Consider the following 19,850-nt stretch of genomic DNA (forward strand, 5'->3'; position numbering starts at 1 on the left):
CAGTAACTGTACCCTCATAAACTATATTGTATCTAGCTCTTTAATAAATTGTATCTACGAGTACTTTACGATTTAAAGATTTAAATCTTTAAGATTTAAAGAGTACTTTAAGATTTACGTACTTTAAGATGTTTTGTAAACTTGTTTCTTTCAATTGTGTACTGTATCTATTTCTTGTATAAAATGAATATGAACTACTTTATAGAAATGTATCAAAATGTAGCTCAGAAGCAATCACTCCTCCATGGCCCTGCTTGAAATAATCCCCCAAGAATGGAAAGGTTAGGCAAATCCCTCTGGCTATTTCCCAAGACAGATAATTATCGGATTCATTGTGTGTATGCAGAGATAGGCGATCTCCCTTGCAGCCAGATAAGCTCAAAACATTTGTGTGATTCACCTGAGGCTGAGAGCCTGCTGCTCCCCTGGAGAAACAGGGATTTAAGAGTATGTGAATTTGCTAACTCTTTAATTGACAGCCAAGCCTTTGATTGCCCAGGATTGGCACCTTTGTTTTCCAAGCTCCATAGATTGTTTAGCATGGGATTGGACATTTGAGCTAGTCAAAAGTGCATCAGCATACCTGTAGTATTATTTTTCCCAGACTGCGCCCTCCCTGCAACTGATTGGTCCTTCACTCTGACCAATCCCCAGCTTTCATTCTCCCCGCCAAGGAAATCCTTGCCTGGAAGCCATGATGCCAGTAGAGATTTCAGCCAATCCCAGTGCAGATCCTAGCCAACTTCTTTTCTAGCCAAACCAGGGAGGGAGGAGGTTTGAACAGCTCTCAGGACTGTGTACGAGGTCTTGCATTTCTCTGTATCTTCGCGCTTGTACATTTTGAAACAAAGCGCTGTACTCACATCCTTTTTGGCCAAATCGTAATAAACCTCTGTGGTTTGTCTTCAACCTGATGAGTTGGTTTCTCTATCCCGCCCCTTCTAATTTAGAATACGCTTGCCAGGCACGGACCCTCTAACCATGGTCCTTGCTAAATCACTACATTAAGACAAAGATTTTAAAACACCAAATAAACCACTTTGTTCAAAGCACAAAGTAAATCAGTTTAAAACTTTTTTAAATGTTTCTTTTTAAAAAGTGCAACCTATTCAAATATCTTTCTGCCACAGAAATCAAGAGTCAGATAGAAAGAGATACCTGTGCAGGGTTCCAGCTTTAGAATCGCAAAGTTAGAAGAAGCCACAAGGATTATCTAGTCCAACCCCTTTCTGCTATGAAGGAAAAGAACAAAACACTCCTGACAAATGGCCATCCATCCAGCCTTAGGTTATTATGTTAAAAAATAATCTGAAGTCACAGAAATACCAACAGTATAATCATATAAATATATATTCATCCGTTCATTAAGATTTGATCTCATAAGTATGCTAAGGATATCACTCAAAAATAATGTAAATACAATCTACGTATACCATGTTGAAGTAACTCTGACATACCTCAACAGGACTAATGTCCAAACAGAAATACACAGCCTTGCACTATTGGTTATCAAAAATACCACAATTTGTTAAAATCATTACACTTTAAAAATAATATTTTGTGCAACATGACAGTTCTGTTCCATTTCTTCAGTTTTTAAAATAACCATATTATCTTCACAACATGGGCAAGTATTTGGGTCTCATTTATACACTTTACTCAAGAGACTACTATAATTCTTTAGGCCACTAGAGAGAGAGAAAGATAATAAGAGCAATTATCCACGTTTCTTAATCCAGTACTCCAAGAAGAACAGAGACACTTGATAGAAAACCTTAAAATAACAGAGAGCTATAATTCAAAACTGAACTGTTTAAAGATACTCTCTCTTCTTCCAATAGTAAGTGCCTGATCCCTCCCAAAACCTGAAAATGTCAGGAAACCTTCATGACCTGGTTTTGGGGCAGTTTCTGGCACTGTTATTCGGAAAAGGAAGGAAATGAGCTCTAGTGACATTTGACAGCTATGCTGGATGTAATCAAAAGTGAACTATTTTTTAAAAAAAAATGTTTTAGTATTGTTAGCTGCTTTGGGTGTTTTTTAGAGAGAGAAAGCAGAATATTATTATTCATTCTCATTATCATGATTGAGCAAACAATACAATTAAAAACATTGCCTTCATTACCTTAATAGGGGTGCACAAAATTGTAGAAATAGAAATAGATATAGTCAGAACCTAACCTTATACTAAGTCAAGAAAAAAAAATGAGAACCACAGAATATCAGCCAGAAATTCAGATCAGAAAGGGAAAACAGAGCAGAAAAAAGGAATAACCCAGATTCCCTACTAAGATACATGCCATCAGCTTCATTATTTAATGACAGCATAATTATTTTTGTCTGTTTACTGTGAAGATTTAGCTTAATATCATACATTTGTTACATATGGCACCACAGATGGTGACAAGTAGCTCAAGGAAATATGAAGTATGTTTCTGAAAACATCAAGGTAGTCAGGGAAGACTAAATTGTTACATCCCAGTCTCAATTCCCTCCAGATTTAGAACAAATTCTAATATGGTATTTTTGTTAACCATAATTAAAGGACCCTAGTGCATGAAAATGCCATAACCATCTCAGATACCCAGCTTCAAAAAGATGGATAACAAAAATAGAAAGAAGGTGTAGAAATATACGCTAGCTGCCAGCATAAACAATAATCTAACATCCAAAACATGTGGTTCCTTCCATTATTATGAGAAAAATATAATGCTCCTCTATTCAAAAAGTAGAACTGTGCTAGGTCTAAGTCAGTTGTTCCCAACCTTTTTTTGATCAGGGATCATTTGACCAGGGACCACCCTCCAACATTAGTACCAAAGGGTTACGAATCAGTTTTTGGTCACCTTTAGATTTGGTTTGGTTATTTGGGGTGCTGATTCAGAAAACTGCATTGGATAGACCACATCAGCTCTAGTTTTTGTTACAGAACATATGCCATCTAGTAGTAGCCATCTCCTTGCCCACAGAGCTGATGTGGTAGTAGTAATCTTTCGTGGGTAGTCAGCCTCTCCTGACAACCCTGTTGCCTCGGCACTATAAAAGGGTTTTGCGAGACCAGTCATTCTTGTTGCTGCATGGTTTCGAGGCAACGGTGTAGCAATGGTGAGGCCACGAACCAGATTTTCATTCTTGTGGACCACTGGTGGTCCACAGACCTAAGATTGGGAACCACTGGTGTAAGTGAACTGATTTCCCTTACCCAATTTTTAAAAGAATTCAAAGGAAGTAAAGGAGCAACACTAATATTACATACAAATGTGACAAACCTGAACTCTAAATGAAGATTTCATATCATGCAGGGGTTTTACATTCTCTTATGAAGGCAGACAATTCAGCTACAAACAAGTAAGTGTAGCCAGGAATCTCCTATTTGTATTGCATGATATGACAGGATATGCAAGACAAAATGATAAAATATATTGCAGGACTTCAAGAAAGTGTTTTAAGTTTTCAAGTTTCAGGCTCTCTCATGAAAGTTGTCACTGCAACACTAAATAATACTTGCAAAACAATCCTCAGTGCAAAATAAAAATAAAGCACTTTGAAGTATTTTGTGAATTTCTATTTTCTCTTAATTAACACAGCTAAACTTAACGCTTTTACCTCTTATTTTGGAATCAGCAGCAACCTTCACAAAGGCTTTTAGTTATCGCCACATGCATTGCTTTCATAAGGGAGAAGAAACAAATGGAGTTTGAAAGGCTGTCCTATTCCATTTGCTTTTTTCGTGTGTACTTTGCCTCATTTCTGACTCACTTCTCAAAACAAAACACCAAAAAGACTCATGCCTTGTTTGCACTAGTTCGTTGCCATTTTATTGTTAATTTGTCATCCTTTTTCTCCTATAAAAAATAGTGTCAACAGCTTATAAGCATGGGTTGCTGCTACAAAGAGATTATTATCTACATGAGAGAAGTAGGAGATGCCACAAAGTATTCTGAAGTATTATTTCCCCCAAAGAGATGTGATTTACACCAAGCAGCCTGCTATGTCTCTAGTTATGTCTCTGCAGAAGGCTTGCTCCCAATTTTCCATTTCTTTTTCTGACACTCACTGTCCTATCTTCTTTATAAATACTCATATTATCTTAGGATAGCAGTACTTAATACAAAGAGTTTCTCATATATGTCTGAAAAAAATGTATGGAAGCTGTTCAATGTTCTTAAGATGCACTTTTGCTTTAAGTCATATACCTCGTTCCCATTGTGTGTCTATAGCCACAAGTCACTACAAAAACCAATCCACTGTAATTTCATACTAGTAGAAACCTAATCTATTTCAAACCAGTGTTACTTTATCATGGGCACAATGCAGAGAATGAAGTGACAGAACTAGGATAGCTAGAGGTGTATTCACCAGTGGCCTAGAAGAAATTATACAATGACAGTTATGCACACTTTCATTTCATACAAAGTGATGGTCCCTATGCTACCTGATTTTCTTTGGTGCATTTAGAAAGTTCAGTTAGCGCAGGGAAAAATATATAACTAACAGTAAGTGTTAGCAAACACTTAGCTGTTCAAGAAAAATGCAAGAAACAAATAGAATTTTGTATATTGGAAAAAAGTCTACAGCAGTTTTGGGTCACCCACTGCTACAACTAATACTTTCACTTTTTGTTTTGAGTATACTTATAGCTTAGCATCAACACTATTAAAATAAGGTGTTAAATCTAATGTTAGTCCACTCAGAGGAAACTCAACAAATTTACAGCACTCATCAGTCACTATTTTATGAATCCCATTGACCACAGCAAGACAAGTCTAAGCGGGACTAACAGAGAATTCAATACAAGGTGTAATTTCACAGATTTTATTATATAGGTGTCATTCTTCTTAAGCTAATTTGCATTTTGAGGACAGAAACAGCTCCCACTTTCACCTCATGTTTAAAGTTTCAAATCATAGAGAAACCCAGCATAGGTTCAGTGGGACTTCTAATTAAAGAAACGTCCCAATGTATGAGTGGTGGGGTTGGATTTCTAAGGATACATTACAGAATGTTTTGCCCAGGTTAGAAACCATCCTGAGATAGGACCACATACAAATAAAGGTTTTTTTATTATTATAAGGCAAAGAATTCATAACTGTCTGAGCAGGGTTGCTTTGAAATAGTCTCTGCTGTATCTTCCTTCAAAGTCTGTATGAACATGACAAGCTTATACATATATAGATATACCTCACATAACAAAGTATACGAGTTCTTGGGCCTCACTTCTTTAGCAGAGACTTTGCTACCAGAGGTAGAAACAAAATGTAGAAAGAATGGGAATAAGTTTTTACATGTTTCAGCAAACTATTTATTCAAAACTAACTTTATGCATATGTCTGGTAAGGTTCACAAAAGTAAGTAACTACACTTAGTATCTTCTAGATTGAGTGTCTTACAAAACGTAACCTGGGATTATTTTTTTCCCAACACTTCAACTTTGTGTAGGATTTCTGTTTTGTTTTCAAAACATATAGCTCAATGCTTTTTCAGCACACCAGGGAAGCTGCTGAAAGCAAGCTAATCTGCTTTCCCCTTTTTTCTGTTTTGTTCAGTAAGTGATTCTGGAATTAGCTGTCTGCCTTGCAAATTGTATGTTAAGCACATACCGCTAGAATAGGATCTCCCAGAGTAGGATCCCATTCTTTCCCAAGTCACTCTTTATTGTATTGTTTACTGCAATCCGTTCCAATCCTACACTGAGTCTTTCTCCAGCTCCTCTTCAACATCCTTTATGTATCAATGATCCAAAAAATTGAGCTAGACAGAGAACAAGAACTGGGCTTTTGAAAAAAGACATTGTAAAAGGCAGCTTCTTTGTCAGAGGTTTTGTTAAGTGAGGTCTACCTGTACTCAGCAGTAAATCTGTTCTTTTGGGAGGTGAGAGCCAGCATTAGAGCTTGAGCATTAGATTATGAGTCTGTAGACCAGGATTTGAATCACTGCTTAGCCACAGGAACCTACTGGATAACCTCAGGTACTGTGAACCTTAGAGGGAGGAGAAGGCACCCCCACCCCACAAATTAATCTCGCCAAGAAAACACGGTGATCGGGCTTCCATAAATTGGAAACAGCTTGATTGCGAACAACAATATGCATATGGCAGTTCAGCCTCGGAATAATAGTCCATTTCTGTGTGTGCCTGCAAGTTACCTGTCAGTTTTGGGTGACACCATTAATTTCATACGTTTTCCTTAGACAAAGAATACTTAGGAGTGGTTTTCCTACAGTTTCTTCCTTTGAAATGTCAACTATAGTGTCTGGAATGTTCTGGCAGTCTCCCATTGAAGTACTAATGAGGGGCCATGCCCGTAGCCAGAGGGGAGTTTAAGGGTCCACACACCCCCCCCAAATGTATCAGATTATCGGTTTATTCACAAATTTTAACTGGTTTAACCAGAGTTTTTTTCTAACCTGACACATTGGGGGGGGGGGGGCGAGGTGGAATCCTTAAACGCATACACACACCTGACTACAAGCCTGCTAGGGGCTCTTCTGCACAGCCATATAACCCATAATATCAAGGTAGCTAATCCACAATATATGCTTTGAACTGGGTTATCTGGGTCCACACTGCCATATAATCCACTTCAATGTGGACTTTATATAGCTGTGTGGAAGGGGTTTAGGGCTGAGTCTGTTTAGCCCCCGATATCAGATAGGATCTGGTGCTTTTGGAATAGTTAGGCAACAGTTCATACACCACAATCTTAATCTAGAAGTTAAGTAGCATATGTGTGTGTGCGTATCTTCAGAAAATTCTCAGACTACAACTAGAAATTTTACCCAAAATATCAATCCTAAAAACCTGCATCGACTTATCCATGAGTCAATGTAAGTATTATCGCTTAACTCTTATTTTGGAAAAAAAACCCTCTTCTCTAAGGAGTGTGGGAAAAGGTAAGAGCTTAGTCCATCCTAGGAGAAGTTAAAAGAATCACCGACCCCTACTATTGTGTCCACCGTGGCACCACTCTGGCCTTTTTGAGAGCCTGGGCAGGGAAATGGCAGCAAGAGCAGCCAGAGGTAGCTGATCCCCACCCACCACCTCCACCCAACCCCAAGGCAGCATTGATGCTTTCCTTTCTCCATAAAATGACCCTCAACTTTTCCATAAGCCATCTTAAAATTCATAATTTTGCCCCCAAAACCTGCCTCAAGTTATACAGGAGGCTGACTCATACATTATGTTTTACATAATGCATGTACATTAAAATACAGGCTATTCTAAAGATATGTTACAGAGAAAGAAAAATTGAAAATTATTACTTATTTTGGTAAAACATTTTCAAGAAAACCTACACATAGAATATACAGAGACAAAAACCAGACTGAATTTCAGAAAAGGAGGATAATTACTGAATTCATTATTTAATAGATTTGTAGTAAAGAAAAATAAAACTTGTTTCTGTACAACTCATCATGTGGCCTTAAACCTTTCCCACCGCTGGAATTGTATAATAATTTTATTTTAACAGTTACTTCCACAACCTGTCCCCCATATTTAATGCCACCTTTGCTCAGGGGCATGCTGCTATGCATTTGTCATAAGCCACAGGAAGCACCAACTCTGACTCTGGAAATGATCACAGAAGTAATTTAGATGAAAACTAGAGTATAACATGATCTAGTATAGCAGCTCGGTTTTCTTAGAGAATCACTCATACACCTGTTTTACAGTACATAGTAAATTCAAAAGCCTAAACTAGGAAATAGTTCTAGTTCTAAAAGTTTCTGTCTCAGAAAACCACAGGCACATTTGTTTATTTCAGTAATGACAAAATTGTATCTCCTCCTAAAGATAGACAGATTTGTTTATTGATTAGTCCTTTGACCATATCAACAGTAAAAGACAAAAGACAAGTATACAAAAGACACAATAAACACAGATCCCTATCCTAACATTTCTGCAACAGTTACTTAAAATATATTTAAGCACCTAAAAAAGATGGAAAAATAAATGGTTGGGCTAGTAAAGGAAAGAAAAATTGAACTTCTTTCATCTCTATATAGATTCAAATTATTGCATGATGTCTCTTCTAAAGTACTAAAGAAAAGCCTTGACATTTAAAACTTTTAATGTCTTCAACCTGTAGCTTTGCTGACTGTCATTTTTTAAACACAATCCTCATTTATGAGCAGCTAAACCACTTTTGTCATTTATATCCTAGCAACAGAGTGTATTGTGCCTTCCAAAGATTTGGGTGTACAGCTTGTATAATCCCTGTCCAATGACCAAGCTTCTCAGGCATTATGAGAACTATAGTTCAGCAACAGTTTTCCATTGGCATAAAACACACCTTTCATAGGAAATGATTCAGGAAATATGGAGTAACCAGAAAATGTGCAGGAATGTGACACACTTTAGGATAATCCGGTGTTGGGACCCTCTCCTGATTTGGTTAAATATAACAATACTTCATCTGAAAGAAAATTTCTCTTACACCACCATCCTATGCTCAACTACTCGAGACCAAGACCGATTTCATTTAGGTTTGCATTGAACTTTTAAAAGGACACGGCTATTTTTTTGATCTTACAACATTAAAACACCTTGACTTACATTGTCATGAGGAAGACTGTAAGGAGGACGATTAGCTAGCGATACTGTTACTATACCTCTGATTAATATCTGTCATCTGTATCCGGGCCCTGTTTACCTTGCTACCCCAGTTAACATCTTTGGTAATAATCAACTTATAGACCCCAAGGAATTTGGTCGGCTCTGGCAAATTGAGGCTTCTGTTTGATGCTTTGTTCTATGTTGATATAATTTATTTGATAGGTTATATTTTATCTTAGTTTTAGATGTTAAGTTATAATTTGTTTTTATATGTTGGGTTATTATTTTTTGCTATTATGTATGTATTGGTTGTTGTAGTCAGGCACTGGATGTTTGCCTTTTTGTTGTTAGAATCTGCCCTGAGTCCCTTCAGGGTGACAGGGCGAAATATAAGTGAAATTATTGTTGTTGTTGTTGTTGTTGTGTACTATTTCAAAGGAATGATGGGTCATTTCAATACAGAAAAGTGAAGTACTTAGCAATGATCCAGCCGTCTTCATTTGTCATGACCTTTGGGCAAGTTATTTCAGAGCAAAGGAATATTTTTGTAATTGCTTTGAAGTAAAAATGCTCTAAAAGAAATATATTTTGCAGTTCACCATACAGTTTTATAGAGGACTTCTCAGAAAGATAAAAAGGGCATTTCAGAGATAGTACTTTGGTGTCATTGTAACAAAGAAAAAAAGAAATTAGTGAAAGATACTGAAATAAACTTAAGCCAAATTGGCACTACAGCAGTCCAACATTCTCACCTGTCAATGTGTGACAGTATTATGTAGTCTTGGATGCTGGCAGTGATGCTAAATCTATGGAGTTTTCTCCTGGGAATGTCTACACTGTAGAATTAATGCAGTTTGGCACCACATGCACTGCTATGGCTCAATGCTCTGGAATCATAGGACTTGTAGTTTTACAAGGCCTTTATCCTTCTCTGCCAGAGTGTTTGTGCCTCATCAAACTACAACTCCCAAGATTCCATAGAATTAAGCCATAGCAGTTCAAGTGGAGTCAAAATTGTAGATGGACCCCTAAACTTCCATTCAAAGTGGAACATTCCAGTCCTGCAATGTAAGTGAAGTGTGTAGATAATACAGAACTGACACAACTTTGGAACTTAACCATTTTCTTCTCAAGCCCTGTATGTGGCAACTTTTATAACTTTGAAAAAGATGAGGGAAAATCAAACCTTTCCTCTGCTCAGAGACCTTTTTGTATATATGTCTATTAATGATCACTGTGGAGAAAGGATTCCACATATCCATATTTGGATAATTGTCAAAAGCCTTGTCTTACTACCCCTATCATAGATCTGCTGGAGGCCCCTGCTTGGACCATTATGTGCCTGATGGAGAGGAGGGTACGATTAGAGAAGCTTCTGGCTATGTCACTACAGCCAGACATTAAATTATGATATCAGCTACTGAGATGTCAAGAAAAACCCAGTGGACTTCAATGAGTGATGTAACTGCTTTGCATATGGATACAGAGACATAGCCAGAAGATTCTGCAGTCTCCCTTTCACTCTACACCAGGCACAGAAAAGTTATGAAATGACCTTCAGGATCTCTATAGTAGGTCCAGGAGGATGTAAACAGCTCAGCATAGCGAAGCTTACCCATGTGGGATTGCAGCCAGTGTCTGCCATTTTTCCCAAGGCCTATCAAGAAGCAAGAAATCATGCTGTTTTTCTAGCAAAGACATTAGTACATGATTAAAAGGAACTTCCAGAACTCTAATTATGGAGATGTGAAGTACATCAACCTACATGTTTTTCTTAACAAAATCTTATCTCATCCTGTCTCCAACAGGTTCTCTTTTCAACTGAATAGAGGTGATGTGCCTGCTTTCAAAACACTGACAACATTATGGTCTGTATTCAAAAGATTTTTCAAAGGACCAGAACTTAAGATCTGTGTTACCTCATAATAAATTGCCTAAAAGTCACCCTCATCTAATTTTACTTGCTAAACACTAGGTTCAGAAGAATGATGATACATCTACATGAAATCAAACTATAATTGGATTTGAACAGGCACTAAGAAACATTAAGACCATCTCTTTAAGATGCAGAAAAATAAACTTGATGTCAGAATAATTTTGTGTATGATGGTATCGGAACAGCCTTGCCCTAGGCATTAATGGAAAGCTGGATGAATTGTATTCCACCATTATAATCAGAAATTTGAGAGACAGTAGCTGGAAACAACAATGGTAGAAAAAGTTGCATTGCCCATTACTTAGGGGGTGATGTTACCTGTTTAACTTTTAACAATTCATCTTTATTAAAGTGAACTTTGTATTTTAAGGGTTGATTTTAAATAGTTTTAATTCTATGGTGAGTATCTTAATAACTTTTTGTTTATGTTTAGCTTTGTCAGAGTTTTGACTGTATTTATTTTCTCTTTTGTTAGTTATTTTGAGTCCACTTTAGGGGAAAGATGGGATATAAATCAACAAATAAATATTGGCATTATTATTATTTCATTTTTTACAATTTGCAACTAATTGCATCCTTTCCTTTAAATGCCATATGTGAACACACTAGTACATATATATGTCGTAGTTACATCACATTTGGATAATTGTAATACATTCTAGGGTGGGAAAATGAGTACTTTGACATTGTAATGAATGGCAAAACTTCACATTTCCTCAGAGCAAGGACTGGCAACTATTAAAACATGACGAAAGTGAAGGCTCGGGTTTGTGTGGCAATGTCAGAAGGTTTGAACTGGGGACATTTTGCTTTCAGTCTCTTGGCCACTATGCTACACTAACCTAACCCATAATCCTTTATGGAATGAAGGGCATGAGATTGTAATGACATTGGCTGTAGTCAGGATATCCTTCTTAGCGTGCATCTGTAACAGGCATGAGCAAACTTTGGCTCTCCAGGTGTTTTGGACTTCAACTCCCACAATTCCTAACAGACTGGCAACCATTAAACTTGACTAAAGTGAAGACTTGGGTTTTGTGTAGCAATGTAAGAAGTTTTAAACTGGGGGCATTTGGCTTTCAGGCTCTTGGCCACTATGCTACACTAAGGTTGCAATCCTAACCTACAATCCTTAATGGAATGAAGGGCATGAGATTATAATGCCATTGGCTGTAGTCAGGATAGCCTTCTTAGGGTTCATCTATAACAGGCATGGGCAAACTATATACACAAACCTCAGTATATACAATATAATAATATATAGAAATAAGTGGTAATAATGCACCGAATTTGTAGCTGCAACTCAAGCCTAAAGAAAAATCTGCAAAGAGACAGTTGTACTGACTGGTCATTCCACAGCACACGCAAGTAAGCACACCTGTCTTACACCATAACTTTAAAGTTTGCTGGACTAGCAATTATGCACTTACAATGGTATGCTGTAACCGCTGTAGTAGCCAAACATTGCAAAACTGTTTCCTGAACTGCCAGTAGATGTGCCAGCATGTGCATTTGGAATCAAATTACAAGTATATTGTACTCAAGCTCTCTCAATTGACTTTTATGAAGTTGAAAGTCCCACGCAGGTACTTTGCAACGTACCTTGGAATCTGTCAGTTTCCAAGAGGAAAAGGAAGTATTGCAAGAGAGAAAGTAATGCAGTCTCAAAGGTTTTTATCACCAAGTATCTCTTCCAGGAAAACAGCATACTAATCACCACCCTGTGACAAATCAAGTAGGCAGGGGAATTTCTACTTGTAGAGCTGAAGCAATGAAGGGAACTTAAAACCTGCTTCTCTCACATTTCATCACATGCCCCTCCTTCTCCTGAGAAAGGTTCGAAAGGTGACTCACTTACCAGATTAAATACAGTGTCTACAATATCCCTATTGGACACTTCGCCAACTTCCACAAGTCCTGACAGAACAGCAAATTTCATCCTGATGCCACGGATAGGGATTCCTGGGTTCAAAGGCTGCATGTTGCTCTCCATTTCGGGCGAGATTCCTTCTTTTCCCCCTCCACCACCAAGCCCCCCTCCTCCTTCGTCACCTGTTGGTCGGGACGAAGAAACCTGTTTGTCTTCACTAGCCATGGCTAGTTTGCTTCCAAGCCACCAGCTGGAGCTGGCCGTCCAGAAATAAGTCACTCAGCCTGCAGCTTAGGTCTTCAGATCCAGTTTGTGAAGTATCTGGAACACACTTTAGTTTCCTCCGCAGACCTTGTCCTTCCTCCCCTGGCACCAGAATATGGACAGTGATCTCTTCAATCTGAAATATTGCCAAAATAATAAGTATTTCTGTTATTCTAATAAGCCACTGATTGTAAGACACACTCATTTCAATACCATCAGTAGAAAAAAGCAGTATACACACACACACATATATATACACATAATCAAAGTGAAAATATGTATGTGCGTATGTGGCTGGGGTGTCCACTTACACAGAAAAGTTCCCACCTTCAGCAACAACTATAGCTTCCACCATTCAGGAGACACCAATGGCTCTCCCTCCAATGACATTGTAGGTTATAGTGAACACTATGAACATGTACAAGAACCCTGTTAATGTCCTCCACAAACACAATAGTGCCCACCACCCAAGTAAAGCTTTCATACAGGGACAATTTCATCCTAGATTTTATGTGTTTCCTCTGCTACAGACAACCCAATGTTTCTTTCTCTCTCCATTGGTGTGGAATTTGCATGATCCTGCCCACTGCCTCTCCCTTAACCCTTTCCTACCCTTTCCCATGGTGCACAGCAAACAGAAATTGATCGACTGAACTGGGGAGAATTCACAATGATTTTTAGGAGTTGTAGGTAATGGGATATATAGTTCAGCTGCAATCTAAGAGCACTCTGAACTCCACCAATTATGGACCTGGAACTAACTTGGCACACAAAACCTCAATGACCAATAAAAAATACTGGAGGTCTTTGGAGGGATTTAGAGGAGTTGCAGTTTACCTACATCCAGAGCACACGATGGACCTGGACCAAACTTAGCAAGCATACCCCATATGCCCAAATTTGAATACTGGTGGATTTGAGGGGAATTGGCCTGGACATTTTGGAGTTGTAGGTATCGGGGTTTATAGCTCACCTGCAATCAATGAGCACTCTGAACTCCACCAAAGATGAAATCGGACAAAAATTGGCACACAGAGCCCCCATGACCAGCACAAATATTGGAGGGCTTTAGGAGGAATTCACCTTAATTTGGGAGAGTTGTAGTTCACCTATACCCAGAGAGAACTCTGAACGCAAACACTGATGGATCTGGACCAAACTTGGCACACATACCTGATATGCCAAAATTTGATTACTGGACGGGTTTGGGAGGAACTGACCTTCCTTTCTGGGAGTTGTAGTTCACCCACAACCAGAGACACTACTGATGATGGACCTGGACCAAAATTGGCACACAGAACCCCCATGACTAACTCAACCTAATGGAGAGGTTTGAGGGGACTGACTCACCATAGTGAGAGTTGTAGTTTACCTTACAGCCAGAGAGTACAGCGAACCGCACCGATTATGCTTCTAGAGCAAACTTGCCCAACACCACAAACTTACTGGTAGATTTTTTCAAGGTTAACCTGATATGATGTGAATTGTAGTTTACTTAAACTTATTTTTCATTGTATATGGGCCCCCTGGTGGTGCAGCAGTTAAACCACTGAGCTGTTGAACTTGCTGACTGAAAAGTTGGCAGTTCAAATCTGGGGAGAGGGGTGAGCGCTCGCTGTTAGGCCCAGCTTCTGCCAACCTAGCAGTTCAAAAATATGCAAATGTGAGTAGATCAATAGGTACCGCTTCTGTAGGAAGGTAATGGTGCTCCGTGCAGTCATGCTGACCACAAGACCTTGGAGGCATTTACGGGCAATGCAAGCTCTTCGGCTTAGAAATGGAGATGAGCACCACCCCCCATAGTCTGACTAAACTTAATGTCAAGGGAAACCTTTACTTTTACTTATGGTGTATGACATTACTTAGGCCTATTTTTCATAGTAACTTTCAAGCAACCAGAAGCTAGATTTATCTGGCATCTCCTAATCCACGTTTGTACTGGTTAACTGAGAGTCTACTGTAATGATAGTAAGAAGAAATGCAGATACTTTAAGAAGGCTGCCATCTTTCTAAATGGAAGACTCTCCCTTCTCTTTTGCACATAACCTTCCCTTTCCAGGAAATAAAGCTGGTTTCCCAAGCTGGTTTCCCAAGAAGAATGTAAACATAATAATAATAATAACAATAATAATGCATGTAGATATACTTTAAGAAGGCTACCATCCTTCTGAAAAACACCTGGAAATAAAGGTAAACACAGGGGAAGCATCTCCCCTACTGAATTTGCATACAGACTTGTTTGCAAAGAAGAAAGTTAGACTGTTTTCCAAGGAGATTGTAAAGAAGGAAAAGGAAGGGAAGAAGGGAAGAAAGGAGAGACCTGACTATTTTTGGCTTGCAAACAAGGAGGAGGAGAGCTGATTTCCCAAGTAGAAGGAAAAAGAAAGGGAGGGAGGGGTCAGTAGGTAGGTGACTGTCTTCCTTGCAAAGAAGAGGAGGCCTGGCTTCCCAAGAAGGAAGGAAGGAAGGAAGAGGGAGAGAGGTAGGTAGGTAGGTGACTATATCCTCCTTGCAAAGAAGAGGAGACCTGGCTTCCCAGGAAGGAAGGAAGGAAGGAAGGAAGGAAGGAAGGAAGGAAGGAAGAGGGAGAGAGATAGGTAGATAGATTACTATGTCTTCCTTGCAAACAAGAGGAGAGCTGGCTTTCCAAGAAGGAAGGAAGGAAGGAAGGAAGGAAGGAAGGAAGGAAGGAAGGAAGGAAGAGAGGGAAAGAGATAGGTAGGTAGCTGGGTACGTCTTCTTTGTAAAGAAGAGGAAGAAAATTGGCTTCCCAAGAAGGAAAGAAGGAAGAAGGGAAGAAGGGAGGGAGGAAGGAAGGGAGGAAGGAAGGGAGGGTGGGAGGGGGAGGAAGGAAGGGAGGGAGGGTGGGAGGGGGAGAAAGGTAGGTACGTAGATGGGTAGGTGATTATTCTTCCTTGCAAAGAAGAGGAAGAGAGATGGCTTCCCAAGAAGAAGGAAAGAAGAACAGAAGGAAGGATAGAAAGAGGAAGGTAAGTAGGTAGGTAGGTAGACTGGTAGGTGAGTATGTGTTCCTTGCAAAGAAGAGGAGGCCTGGGTTCCCAAGAAGGAAGGAAGGGAGGGAGGGAGGGAGGGAGGAGGAGGGAGAGAGATGGGTAGATAGGTGACTATGTCTTCCTTGCAAAGAAGAGGAGAGCTGGCTTCCCAAGAAGGTAGGAAGGAAGGAAGGACAGATGGGGGAGGGAGAGAGATAAGTAGGTAGGTGGGTGAGTATGTCTTCTTTGCAAAGAGGAGGAAGAGAGCTGGCTTCCCAAGAAGAAGGAAAGAAGTACGGAAGGAAGGAAGGGTAGAAGGAGGTAGGGAGGTAGGCAGGTAGGTGAGTATGTCTTCCTTGCAAAGAAGAGGAAGAGAGCTGGCTTCCCAAGATGAAGGAAGGAAGGAGAGGAAGAGAAAGAGAGATAAGTAAGTGACTATGTATGTCTTCCTTGCAAAGATGAGGAGAGCTGGCTTCCCAAGAAGAAGGAAAGCAGAAAGGAAGGGGAGGGAGGGAGAGAAGTAGGTAGGTACTTAGATAGGTAGGTGATTATGTCTTCCTTGCAAAGAAGAGGAAGAGAGTTGGCTTCCTAAGTAGAATTTAAAGAAGGCTGGCAGACAGGCAGGAGAGACCTGACTTGCAAAGAAGACAGCTGATTTCCCAAGGAGAATTTTGAAGGAAGGAAAGAAGGAGAGGGAGAGAGGGAGAGAGAGAGGGAGGGAGGGAGGAGAGACTTGATAATTTCTTGCTTGCTAAGAAGAGTGCTAGTTTCCTACAGGGAATGGGAAGGAAGGAAGGAAGGAAGGAAGGAAGGAAGGAAGGAAGGAAGGGAGGGGGAGACCTGACTACTTCTTGCTTGTGAAGAAGGAAGGGTGCTAGTTTCGGAAGGAAGGAAGGAAGGAAGGAAGGAGAGAGACCTGGCTGCCCTTTCTGCTGCTGCCTCCCTCTTCTTCCTCCTCCTCTTCCTCCTCTCCGCAACTCCGGCAACGCAGCAAGCGCAGCTGCCTCTCCTCCGCCCTCCTCCTTCTTCCTTCCTTCTTTCCCTCCCTCCCTCCTTCCTTCCTTCCTTGCCTGGCAGTCACAGGTGCAAGGACAAAGTCGGGCCACTCCGCCCAAGCGTGCGCTCACCTGGGCCGCAGGTGGGGCTGGAAGGCGTCTCTCAGTCCTTCTCTTCTCTCTCTCCCTCCCTGCCACCACCTTGAGGAAGGAACTGGGGGGTGCCTGCCTTCTTACCTGCCTGCCAGCAAGCAGCAGAGGAGAAGGAGGAGCTCTCACCTGAGCCAAGGGACCTGAAGTTTTCCGCGCGGCTCCTCCTCACTCCACCCTGGACGCCGCTCTGGGCTCCTCCATGGCTTGCTTGCTTCCTGCCTGCCTGGCTTGGCTTGCCTTAGGAAGAGTTGCTGCTGCTGCTGCTGCTGCTCTCTGCCGCCATGACAGCGCTGAGCCGAGCCCCGGGAGGGTTGCCGGCCGAGCGCCAGTGCGCCTGCGCGGCCCGGGAGCGCGAGGGGCGGGGAAGGGAAGGGAGAGAGGGACTCCAAGGAGGAGGAGGAGGAGGAGAAAGAGAATGAGGGAGCCCTGCGCAGGCTCAGGTGTGCACAGGTGCGCCCAGGTGAGGGAAGGACGAAAGGCAGGCAGGCAGGAAGAAACAGAGGGAGGGAGGGACATGGGAGGAGAAAAAAGACAGCAGAATCATGAGGGAGAGGAAGAAAAGAAGGATGGAAGAAAGAAAGAAGGAAAGAAAGAAAGGAAGGAAGAAAAAAGTGGGGGGGGAGAGGGAAGAAAGAGAAGGCAAAGAAGAGGGAGAGAGGAAGAAAGAGGGGAAGAGGGGAAGGAATAAAAAGAGGTGGGAGAGAGAAGGAAGAAAGGAAAAGAAGGGAAGGAAGACAAGACGGAGAAAGAAAAGGAGAAAGAAATAAGGGAAGGAAGAGAGGAAGGCAGAAAAAAGAGGTGGGAGAGAGGGAAGAAAGGAAGAGAAGGGAAGAAAGAGAAGGCAAGGAAGAGGGAGAGAGGAAGGAAGGAAGAAGGGAAGAGAAGAGAAGAGAAGGAAAGGAAGAGAGGAAGGAAGAAAGAAGGGAAGAAAGAGAGGAAGGAAGAAAAAAGGTGGGAGAGAGAGGGAAGAAAGAAAGGAAGGAAGAAAGGAAGGAAGAGGGGAGAGGAAAAGTGGAAGGAGAAAGGAAAGAAGGAAGAGAAAATGAAGGAAGAAAAGGGGGCCGGGAGGGGAGGAAGAAGGAATCTCACAAGATGAGATTTTATTATGCTTTTAACTAATTATTTTATACTATTTTAATTTATTTGCTTTGGTTATGCAATTTATTTATTGAGTCCCTCAGGGAGAAAGGGCAGAATATAAATAAAGTTTTGTTGTTGTTGCTGTTATAAGTTATACTGATGTTGATGTATTATTGATCTGAGTTGGTTTGTGTGTTTTCATTAATGGCATTGAACGTTTGCCACTTTTTTGTGTGGAAAACGCTCTGAGTCCCCCTGGGGAGATAGGGCGGGTTATGAATAAAATATTATTTGATACATAACAAAATTAGTACATAGCAAATAAGATCACTATGCTGGCTTTTGTATTTAATCACACGTCGGACATACATCATACGTCTAGGACTGTGTGATGTATCGGTGAATGTGTGCATATCCGAGTAGGGTGATGTTTTGCCGCTGATAAGTGGTAATTTTGTCAGCGCTGATTGTTTTTGAGTGCAGACCAAGGTCTTTAGGCATTGCACCCAGTGTACCAGTCACCACTGAGACTACCTTTACTGGCTTGTGCCAAGGTCTGTGCAGTTCTATCTTTAAATCCTCATATAGTGTAAACTTTTCCAGTCAACGATCCATACTGATTTTTCTCCCACGGTTGTGAGGTCAGGATTATTGTACTCCAAAACTCTGTCAGTCTGAATTTAGAAGTCCCAGAGTATTGTTGAAGGCTTTCATGGCCAGAATCACTGGTTGTTGTAGGTTCAGGCTATATGGCCATGTTATTCTAGTATCTAGAACATGGCCATATAGCCTACAATAACCTAGTCCCAGAGTAGTTTGGCGTTTTCATTTTCTGTAACTTTTTCAGGCTTGTGATCCCACCAGTTCTTTGTCGCAGGCAGATGGTATTTGCGGCACAAGTTCCAATGGATCATCTGAGCAACAGTGTTATGCCTCTGCTTGTAATTGGTCTGCACAATCTTCTTGCAGCAGCTGGGTATTACTCAGCAGAAACCGAGCAGCTGAGTATTATTATTATTATTATTATTATTATTAGGAAGGAATAAAAGAGAGAAGGGGAAGAAAGACTGGAAGGAAGAGAGAAAATAAGAAAGAAACAGAGGTAGGGAGGAATGGTCCTCCTTGGCTTGTAATTATTATTATTATTTATTTATTTATTTCTTACCCATCTCTCTTGGAGGTGGGTTATGAAACAATTAAAATACATAAGCACAGCAGAAACACTACAAATGCACACACTAAAAAGTACCTCCATCAAAGTTACACACCAAAACGTACCTCTACAAAATACATACTAAAATACACAAAACCGAGACCAAACAAAAGACACTTAAAATTCATGTTTCAAGACTCTGGGTAGACCTGCTGGAAGAGATAGATCTTTACATGGTTTTTAAATTCCAACAGGTCATTTAGCAGTTGGAGTTCTTCCAGCAAGTCATCCCACAGTTGTGGGACGGCCGATAAAAAGGTCCTCTGGGTGGTGGTTGCCAGTTGGGTTCTGGCTGGTTGGAACAGATGCCCCCCAGAAGACCGAAGTGTGTGAGGCAGATTGTATGGGAGAAGGTGATCCTTTAGGTAACCGGGACCCAAACCATGTAGGGCTGTCCATGTAGGGACAGATCTTTCAATAGAAGCAACTGCTAAAACAAACAAAAAAGCCATGGGTGCATCAACACTGTAGAATTATGGTAATGCAAATTGACACCTCTTTAATTGCCGCAACTCAATACTATGGAGTCCTGGGAGTTTTAGTTTGGTGAGACACTAGCAGTCTTTGGTGGAGAAGGTGAAAGACTGTGAAAACCTACCGCTCCCATGATTCCATAGCATAAAGTGGTGTCAACTTGTATTCATTCTATAGTATACATACATTCCTTCCCCGCCCTTTCAAGTTTTCCACCACTCTGAGATTATTTAGACCAGTGGTTCTCAATCTGGGGTCCCCAAATGTTTTTGGCCTTCAACTCCCAGAAATCCGAACAGCTGGTAAACTGACTGGGAT

The 19,850-nt window shown here is 40.6% G+C and overlaps 1 protein-coding gene across 8 annotated transcripts in view; it reads right to left on the reverse strand.

The window, feature by feature from the left end:
- Window positions 1-17,090, reverse strand: part of LRBA (LPS responsive beige-like anchor protein) — a 420,612-nt gene extending 403,522 nt beyond the window's left edge. For 7 of the 8 annotated variants that reach the window (XM_060778857.2, XM_060778855.2, XM_060778851.2 and 4 more), the window contains exons 1-2: window positions 16,892-17,090; window positions 12,349-12,760 (exon numbers count right to left, since the gene is read on the reverse strand). In XM_060778857.2, coding sequence (XP_060634840.2) covers window positions 12,349-12,585 — 237 coding nt within the window. In that variant the 5' untranslated portion in view covers window positions 12,586-12,760; window positions 16,892-17,090. The other variant, XM_067468689.1, reaches the window with a different exon arrangement.
- Window positions 17,091-19,850: the final 2,760 nt, after the last annotated feature.

Source organism: Anolis sagrei, chromosome 5 (genome assembly GCF_037176765.1).
Source record: "Anolis sagrei isolate rAnoSag1 chromosome 5, rAnoSag1.mat, whole genome shotgun sequence".
In the NCBI taxonomy this organism is placed as follows: domain Eukaryota; kingdom Metazoa; phylum Chordata; class Lepidosauria; order Squamata; family Dactyloidae; genus Anolis; species Anolis sagrei.